The sequence below is a fragment of the Lampetra fluviatilis genome, chromosome 53 (assembly GCF_964198595.1).
Source record: "Lampetra fluviatilis chromosome 53, kcLamFluv1.1, whole genome shotgun sequence".
In the NCBI taxonomy this organism is placed as follows: Eukaryota; Metazoa; Chordata; class Hyperoartia; order Petromyzontiformes; family Petromyzontidae; genus Lampetra; species Lampetra fluviatilis.
Window position 1 is genome coordinate 781,117 of NC_136327.1, and position 9,710 is coordinate 790,826.

Here is a 9,710-nt window from a genome sequence, read left to right on the forward strand (position 1 = left end):
GTCGCATTGTTCACTTTGGGAATGTCACCGTTTTGATATTCCTGTCGCTGCGTTGTGTCAATGTTGAATTAAAGAGTTTGGAAATGTCCATCCAGTAAATAGGACATATTAAAGCATGCCAGAAGTAAACCTTCCCATGCAAAGCTTGGTAAAATGAGCATGAGTGAAAAGCCATGGGTACTAACAATTCAACATTTCTGGCAATGGCCCCCTCTTCTCATCGTGGAGGCTGAGTCAATGACAAGGTGCACAATGGAGCCCTTGAAGCATAGTGCAGTCTCAAACTAATCAATCTTTGGCCTCACATAATGGGCCAGGATATTTTGTACCACCAGAGATGGGCGACACTATTGTATGACTTGATATAAACGTGAACATGACATGTTTTTGCACAAATCACTTTGTGCATTTTAAAGAAGCTGATACAACTCAAGTTCCAGCACCTCCAATTAGCACAGTTGGCTAAGTGCAGTGCGAGTTCAACATACTTGGGTCATACCAAGCAGATATTTGGTCTGGCCCCATGGTGTCATGGATTAATTCGTACAGCAGGCATATTGATCCCACGTCATTTACCAGGCGGTGGTGATGCACGCCTCAAATGCTGCAGCAGAGATGATTGGTGGATCACAAATGTGAAACTCACTTCAGAGGCGGGACAGCAAAAATGTTGACTCCACCTGTTCCATCTGTAGTGGATAGTGTTGTCCCCCCCCCTAGCCCTTGTGGATTCTCTCCAGGTGCTCCAGTTTCCTCGAAAATGCAAACTCACGAATTGGCTCAAAACACCTTTGGGGGGGGGGATGGCAGAACTGTTGACGCCAGCTCACCATCCAGCTCCCTTCCCACTTGTTCACGGTTCCGTGCGTTTCCGTCGTTCTATTTTCTCCAAGAATGAACATTGCGTGGCAGCACGCCGTCTTTACACCGCAGCAGTTGCCAAGAAACGACGCAAGCACAACAACATATCCACTATCAAAGACTTTATTGAGGCTGTGTGGGTACAAAGTGCCAATGCTGACACTTTCTGGGTCCCCTTGTTGCAGGCCGAGCATCAATCCTTCCGCAGTGGTCTGAGGAAGCATTGCCACACCAGGCCCACCACCCACGTCTCGGCCAGGCCTCGCATGGTTGTGCGCCTCCACATTTAATGCTGCTTCCTACGGAATGAGCAGCCTGCAAACACAAACAAAGCGGTGCTTCAAAAGACGTTCATTTAAAAAGACGTTCACAAACAGGCACACACTTAGGCAGGCAGTCTATAGGTTTCCATTAAAGTTCTGATAACGTACAGCATTATTAATTATCAAAGGAATTCAGAAAAGCGTGGAATCGAATTCGCGCTTAATCTAATCAATAGTGAAATCAAACAGCATTTGCATGCAGCTATTTCATTGTTCATTACAGGCATTTAAACAAATGTAATGCTACTCAATTGTCACATTCAAGGTCTAAACAGTCATCTGTTCATACAAGTTTGAATATTGCCACCAAAATGCTTCCTACGTATCAACGACACCAGAACACACAGCTTGTCACCAACATTTCAAACGTAATGCGTGCTGAGCTATGGGTAACATGAGGTTGGAATGCTCCATAGTGCACAAAAGAAGCTTGGGAGAGCCAGATACAAGCTTGGAATAACATCAAGACGAGAAACACGCCTTACAGGGACACACGCAGGTTAGGTGGGTTTGGGTAGAACAGGGGTTTGGCAACCAAAACAAGAGGCATGTTTTTTTTATTCGGTAAAAAAACTATTTCAAGAGCCGCAATGCATGTGAATACAAGGCGGCGGTCCTTGATAAATAACGTCACGGAGCACTCCTTGAGCCGCAGGTTGCCGAGCCCCAGGGTAGAAGATCGCGAACAGGGCGACGACAACCAAAGGAGCGAACACGCTCGAGTGGGCATCCACCACAGATATGGAGGTGCTCGTGGATTGCTATAGGCAGGAATGACTCGGGATTGATCATGGTTGACGATGCTGTTGTGCTCACCCTCTGTCAGACGGGCCTTGCCGCCTGTGGGCTGGCAGAGTACGGTGGAGCAGCCGACGCACAGAACCACGGTCTGTGCATGGCTAAACACCGTTGTGATCTTGTAGCAGCCTGTTTTCACAACACGCGTGACAAGAGTGTACATGTCACATCAATCGTAACTCGTTAAACACGAATAATAAAATGCTATTAGAAAGAAAAGAAAACAAACGATTACGATACCCAACACCTCACCCTAAGCCTTAAGACCATAACCCTTAACTCAAAACCTCTTAACCCTACATGAAAACCAAAGCCCTCTAATATTTAATCAACAAAACCCAAATTCTGCATTTGGATGGAAATCTGGACTGTGCTTGGAACAATAACGTGCATGGGGACAGTCGAGCCAGAGATTTAGTTTCTTTCTTCACAATACTAGTCCTATGCTGGGAATTGTTTTTTTTCATTTAAGGACCTCCACAAAATTAACTTAATAAAAACACAATTGGCTTATACATCGAATAGAGCGCCCAGTTTACAACCTGTGCTCCCCAAGGCCATGCGAAATTATCTGTGAACTGCTGAAATATTGTTCCCCCATAAAACACCGTATTTACTTTTACTGCATAATAGGTCAACAGCTGTTCGCGGGTCCAGAAATGTCGAGTACCACTGGCACGCAGAGGTGTTCATAACGAGACAAGCGTACCACTCGGGGTGCAGCAATGCCCGAGTGCACTTTGCTGTGAGCCCAGCTACCTGCTGCATTCAATACCTCGCCACAGCTAACAGTAACAAGAGGTGTACCAGCCAGTCTTGAACCACCAGAGACCCCCCCCCCCTCCTTCACCAATCTACACTACAATGAAGCATGGCCAAATAAACCCAAATACCAACATGAATTTGGGGGGGGGGAGCTTAAACCAAGTGGATTGACAAGACTAACTATTTATTACTATCTATACGTCTCACGCCATGCGGCTGTCAACAATAAACCAGGTGTCTGCAGGCAGTAGCTGATGTGAGAGGTACAAAAACGTAAGTTTTAGTAGTTGTGCTGTACAGCTCTCCAATGTGTGTTCAGGTTGTACCATGCATTCAACAATTTCTCGACGATATCATTTTCGGGCCTTACAAATGGATAATCCCTCATGTGGCTGCAAGCCACATTCAATTAACTCGCATGCTGTAGTTTCCTCACCCCCTGCCCTAAACGTGAAAACATTCAGCTGCCCATAGTTCCTGAAAGCGGCTCCCAACAAGTGGAGCGAAACGTCGTTCGTTACGCCGAACAAAACCGCGGTACATCCCGAACGCACATCGACGAGCTGATGCAAGGTGTGGTCGCACGCGTTTACCCACCCGGGCATTTCACATCCATAAAGTAAGAGTTGGGGCTCTGCACAAGTCGCTTCTTCTTGTGACACCTCCTCTCCGCTTCGAGGGAAGGGTGAAGCAAGTCCTTTGCGAGCTGAGAAACACAAGCGGCAGGTGAGAGACGTGGCCACAACACAACCACGTGCGTCACGGCTATGGCGGGGCCTCGCCGCTACGTCGTCTACACGATGTCGCTTCACTCAACGCACACTCAGAAATTACTAAACCAACTTGACAAACGGGCAGCAACGCATTGAGGCGGGTGATCCAACCCCCAATTCCCACGTGGCGTGGGGGAAGCATTCAACTATCAATGTGGACTGACAAAGGCGGCCGTGTATCCGCACACAACAAAACAGTAAACGTTAACATACAGCCGCACACTTGCTTGTAAGATTTTAACACCTGGGGGTTAAATCATACTAAGTTACTACGTTGACTTCATAACCCTCATTGGAATCTCTTCAATAATAGAATCATAAAAATTGCCGGTCAAAACTATTTTCACTACGCTTGTTTACAGAGGAAATGATAGCCGAGCAGTAATCTCAGGAGAAAGGCAGTTTTGATTGTACATCACTACGCGTTTCGCCTCTTAGTATTTCATGCGGAATGAGCCCCATCTCATGTTGCCCCATCCCATATAGCCCCATCCCATGTAGCCCCATCCCATGTAGCCCCATCCCATGTAACCCCATCCCATGTAGCCCCATCCCATGTAACCCCATCCCATGTAGCCCCATCCCATGTAGCCCCATCTCATGGAGCCCCATCCCATGTAGCTCCATCTCATGAAGTTCGCTCGCCCCATGCGGGGTCCAGCCTGCGAAGCACCGTGCACAAGGGCCGCGGTGGCCAGCAGTGTGTTATAGAGTCCGCTGTGAGCATCTCACGTCTAACGCCGTCACACGTCTGTCCTCCCTGCCTTAAACACGCGCTGACCAACGGGGACGCGTGTTGGAGCAACTGGCAAAGGCGAGGCCCTCATCCAGCAGTGGATTGACAAAAGGCGTCCATGCGCCATGAGGCTCGACATCGGCCCTGACCAATCCACTGCTCGATGCTAGGCCTCACCAGAGTTGCGCGATGCAACACATCTAAGGAGCACGCGCCGCACGAGGGAGCCGACTCCACCGCTCCGTCTCCTCGTGAGACGTCAACATAACTATCGAATTATCTTTCTCTAATTCACGCGGCAGCAGCCGCCTCCTCCTCCTGCCCATTCATTCCAATGGCGGCCTAGTCGCCATCAACAGCCCGGGCTCGCCTAGGCCCCGTGGGCCTGAGGGCGACGCGGAGCTCAAATAAAACCGCGGCGGACGGCCGAGTCGACCGCCGCGGCTCGGCGAGCTCTCGGGGTCGCCCGGCATCGACTCGCGCGGTCCGAGGCGTCGCGAGGGGAGCGGAGGACGCCACGCGGGGACACCGCGAGGCCGCGGCGCTACTCACAGGCATCGCGACTCCACGGGCGCGCAGGGGGAAGAGGGAGGGGCCCCACCGCGCATGCGCACACGCCCTGGACGGGTTTCCCGAAGTGAGCTGCAGGGGACGGAGTGGGCGGGGCGGGGCGGGGGGGAAAGAGGCGTTAATGGAGCACGTGGGATGCGTCACACAGGCGCCGTGAACGTGACATTGATGATCGATGCCGCCTATCGATTGTTCGTTACACGCCTATTGAACGTGCAAGTGAGGGGATTAACCGTTGCTTCAATCGCTACCCCCCGCGAGAGGCGTTTACTCATATCCTGGAATCGACGTGTCGTCACATCCGTGGTAAACACGTGCTGCTGCGGGCCGCGGGCGGTGCAGGTTCCGGGCTCCACGGAGCGGGGCACGGGCTGCTCGTGGGGGCCGCACGGGCACCACGTGGCCACACAGGGCACCACGTGGCCGCAGCAGCAGCTGCCATTGCCGTGGCACAGCGAGCGAGTGTGGCACCTGCTGCACCTGCTGGTTGCGCCCCGCGTCTCTGAGCCCAAACTACAACCTACGGCGTCGTCGTGAACATTTACCTGCACGAACACACGCGCCGCTGCCCGTGCGCAAACAGCGCGGGGCTGTGTTGGCAGTCGCGTAGTTTAGCATCGACGCAGAACAAACTCGCTTGCCCTCGACTGCCATTACGCGATTCGTCGTGACCACGGGTTGCCAACCAAACTTAGACAAAAAGTGACAATTTTTTCTAACTTTGTAAAAAAAAATTCAAAACCCGCAATTCCCCCTGAACACGAGACTCGGATGTTGCAAGCAATGCCTCTTATTGGCCCCAACAACAATTGTCATTTAAACATTTTTAATGCAATGCACTTATACGATGCACGTCTTCATGCTCCCCGCTTTGGCCATGCAGCACTGGACCGGCGCGGTGAAGTATGGTCATACGAGCTCTCGTATGACCATACGTAAAGAGGCCCCTCATCCAGCAGTGGATTGACAGAAGGCGCTATACACATGGACTGTATATGCCGACTCGTTATTTTGCTTGGTTAAATAAAGGATGGCTCACGAGACGGGAGGTGTTGCACTGCCTTGCCACGCAGTGACATACCCTTTACGAGGCGGTTCAAGGTCTGTTCTAGATTAGAAGCTTTCGTGACTGCAAGGATTCATACTCTGTTTTTTTCGGTAAAGTCCCGTAGCTAAAGATGTTAACTAAATTCAATCACGACGTTTCGGGCGCAACACAAGCGTCCTTCTTCAGGTGGGGTCAACTTAGCGAAAGCACAACCCCGCTTAAGCGATGTGCTGAAGTGATGTCGTGATTTAATTTATTTAAAAAATTAACCTACGTAACTTAACCGAAAAAACCAGAGTATAAAGGTCTGTTGTTGATCAACAGAACTCCCCCCCCCCTGGATCTGCTGACATCACGGCCTCGTGTTTGACAGGCGGCGGCTTTCGTGGTTGGGCTTCAGCCAGCAGTGGATAGACGATGGCCGATGATGGAAACGACGTCGGGGTCAAACCGACGCCTCGAAGTTGACCTGCCACGTGAGTCGAGGTGCCACCACCCCCACATTGCGGCGACATACACGTGCAGCCACGTCTCGCAGCGCGCTCACTCGCACGTGGCCTAACACCACGAGGCATTGACACACACGAGGAACAGCGGAACACGATGAAGATGGCACAGAAGACACTGACACGCAATGACACCAGATATTGACACACAAGACACGCGAGCTTGTGACGTGCCACCACGCCCACCACTACAACACGCGGCAAGTGATAAACATTTCCCCGCCGTTACATCAAATGGAGATGAAAAATACTAAACGAATGCTGCTGCTGCTGCTGCGTTGAGAGTGGTGCAGAAATGAGACAACTTACACCACTCGCGTCGACAACATCGTGGCTTTCAGAAGCGCTTCTGTGGCCGTCTGGAACGCTCTCCCTTCCGTGATTGTGAAGCCACTGGAGCTACGCCACTATTAAATCATCATCCTGTAGATTGACAAACTCGTTGCTTTAGAACTGACTTTTAGTGTTCGCTTGTTGTGCCTTCTCCCCGCACCTCCGATGCGTGCGGTTGGCTACGTACGGTGCAAAAAAAGTTCAACATTCTGTACAAACACCGTAGCACGTTATATATTTATTTAAAGTGTTGTTTAAAATTTTAATCACATTAACTGACGGCGTTTGGCAGCGGTGCGCAAAGTCGACTTGTCTTTACGTTCTTTGTACAGCAGCGCCCTTCCGTCAATCCACTGCTGGATGAGGGCCCCATCACCCCGTTGGCACCGAACGCGAGGGGGAGGAGGGGGGGTTATGTAACAAAACTTCCCCACGCTCAAAGTGACAACGCTCTTCACAACACAGTCGTCAATAATCAACCCACGCTGGTCGATGAAAGCCGGGCGCATAGAATGACAGTACAACAATGGGTGTTGCTTCACAGTCGTCGTTGTTGTTCACGTCGGCACTACCCAGCAGCCTGAGCACGACGAGGTGTGTTTGCTTTATTTGCTTTGCGTGGTGTTTTCCCAGCCACGCAACTGGCTCGAGTTTCTCACGGGCACAGAGGCTGCGTCTGTAGACACGGAATTGTCACAGGAACGCTGAACACATGAGCACAATTTCCAAAACAGAGTAACATATGTGTGTAGTACACGCGGTGCTATCATAAAAAAAGTTTTTTTTTTAAATCGCGATTGCTGGGACATGCCCAGACACGCAGTGCCCTACACACGCACGCGTAGGTGCAACAAGGCATCTTAGTCGTCGACGTGCAGTTTAACATATCAACAACAAAACAACAACAACCTCACCCCAAGCTGCTGCTGCTGACGACGACGACGACAACGCGTGTGGCGCTTTGCTCGTGAGTTTGTTGCTGGACTTGACGCGCTCCGAGCTGTTTCCAGACCGCAGCCTGGAGGATGCAGTGGGCGGGTGACGTCCCCACTCAGCAGGGTGGGCGAGACGCAGGCCCCGCCCCCCAGTGCCCCGCCCCAGTGCCTGTGATGCAGGCGTGGGGGTGCGAGTGAGTGGGGGGGTGTGAGTGGGTGGGGGTGCGAGTGGGTGGGGGGGGGGGTGCGAGTGGGTGGGGGTGCGAGTGGGTGGGGGTGCGAGTGGGTGGGGGTGCGAGTGAGTGGGGGGGGGGGGTGCGAGTGGGTGGGGGTGCGAGTGGGTGGGGGTGCGAGTGGGTGGGGGTGCGAGTGAGTGGGGGGGGGGGGTGCGAGTGGGTGGGGGGTGCGAGTGAGTGGGGGGGGGTGCGAGTGGGTGGGGGGTGCGAGTGGGTGGGGGGTGCGAGTGAGTGGGGGGGGGTGCGAGTGGGTGGGGGATGCGAGTGGGTGGGGGTTGCGAGTGGGTGGGGGTGCGAGTGGGTGGGGGGTGCGAGTGGGTGGGGGGTGCGAGTGAGTGGGGGGGGGGGTGCGAGTGGGTGGGGGATGCGAGTGGGTGGGGGTTGCGAGTGGGTGGGGGTGCGAGTGAGTGGGGGGGGTGCGAGTGGGTGGGGGGTGCGAGTGAGTGGGGGGGGTGCGAGTGGGTGGGGGGTGCGAGTGGGTGGGGGTTGCGAGTGGGTGGGGGCTGTGAGTGAGTGGGGGGGGTGCGAGTGGGTGGGGGGTGCGAGTGAGTGGGGGGGGGGTGCGAGTGGGTGGGGGATGCGAGTGGGTGGGGGTTGCGAGTGGGTGGGGGTGCGAGTGAGTGGGGGGGGTGCGAGTGGGTGGGGGGTGCGAGTGAGTGGGGGGGGTGCGAGTGGGTGGGGGGTGCGAGTGGGTGGGGGTTGCGAGTGGGTGGGGGCTGTGAGTGAGTGGGGGGGGTGCGAGTGGGTGGGGGGTGCGAGTGAGTGGGGGGGGGGTGCGAGTGGGTGGGGGATGCGAGTGGGTGGGGGTTGCGAGTGGGTGGGGGTGCGAGTGAGTGGGGGGGGTGCGAGTGGGTGGGGGGTGCGAGTGAGTGGGGGGGGTGCGAGTGGGTGGGGGGTGCGAGTGGGTGGGGGTTGCGAGTGGGTGGGGGCTGTGAGTGAGTGGGGGGGTGCGAGTGCGTGCTGCGTGATCTGTCTCCATCAGCTCAAGCATCCCGTAAACCACGTGACACGTGCGTGGCCACTCCCACTCCGAATCCCCGCCCCCTGTGAAAACAGACGCCGCTCCTCCGTGCGACTCACGCCTGCTTGCTCCTCTGTTCTCCCTCTCTTCCTTTCTCTCCTCTCATCATGATCATCACTCACTCTCTCATTCGCGACATCTTTGTTTGGTAATTCCCCCCCCACCCTCCAAAAGACAAAGATCCCCCGTATAGCCTCAACAGACTGTTGGGGAAAGCGCTGTGAGCGAGCATCTATGAAGGCCGGCACGGCACACGAGGGGGTGGGTGGCCAGCATCGCGCCCGGCCGCCTTTGTCTCCCCAGTGGTGATGTTTGCACATCACACCAGTTACTCATTTGAGGCTTGCCTCTTTGTCTGTCTTGGGGAATTCTGCCTTGACATCCATTCAATGTTTTCCTCATTACCCACTATAATCACTCAGAAATGTCTGTCCGTCCCGCGCGTGACGTCACTCCACATGAGGTCCACCCCCCCCCCCCTCATTAATATTCATGAATGTATGGATTTTACACTAACGCAGGTCGAGCTGAATTAAATAATTTATGACGCAAAGCCGCTTCAAATCTGACGTTCTTTACAGAAAGTGACGGTAAAAAATTAATCTACGAAGCACAGTGCTACATCGGTGCGTGACGTCGCTGCAAAAGAGTCCCCCCCCCCTTCATTAATATTCATGCCCGCGTGGAAATTTACACTAACACACGTCACGCACTCCACATGCCGCACCCCTCCCCTCATTAATAATCATGAGCGGGTGACGTCACTCCACATGCCGCACCCCTCCACAATAACCATGAGCGGGTG

General features: G+C 53.7%; 1 protein-coding gene across 1 annotated transcript; it reads right to left on the minus strand.

Moving 5' to 3' along the window:
- Positions 1-968: 968 nt before the first annotated feature.
- On the minus strand, positions 969-7,756 carry LOC144949231 (small ribosomal subunit protein eS27-like). The gene is made up of 5 exons (XM_078879127.1): positions 7,628-7,756; positions 4,809-4,898; positions 3,345-3,453; positions 2,001-2,111; positions 969-1,176 (listed from the first exon to the last, which is right to left on the minus strand). Exons 2-5 carry the CDS (start codon positions 4,812-4,814, stop codon positions 1,148-1,150), a joined length of 255 nt encoding a protein of 84 aa, XP_078735253.1. The 5' UTR covers positions 4,815-4,898; positions 7,628-7,756; the 3' UTR covers positions 969-1,147.
- Positions 7,757-9,710: the final 1,954 nt, after the last annotated feature.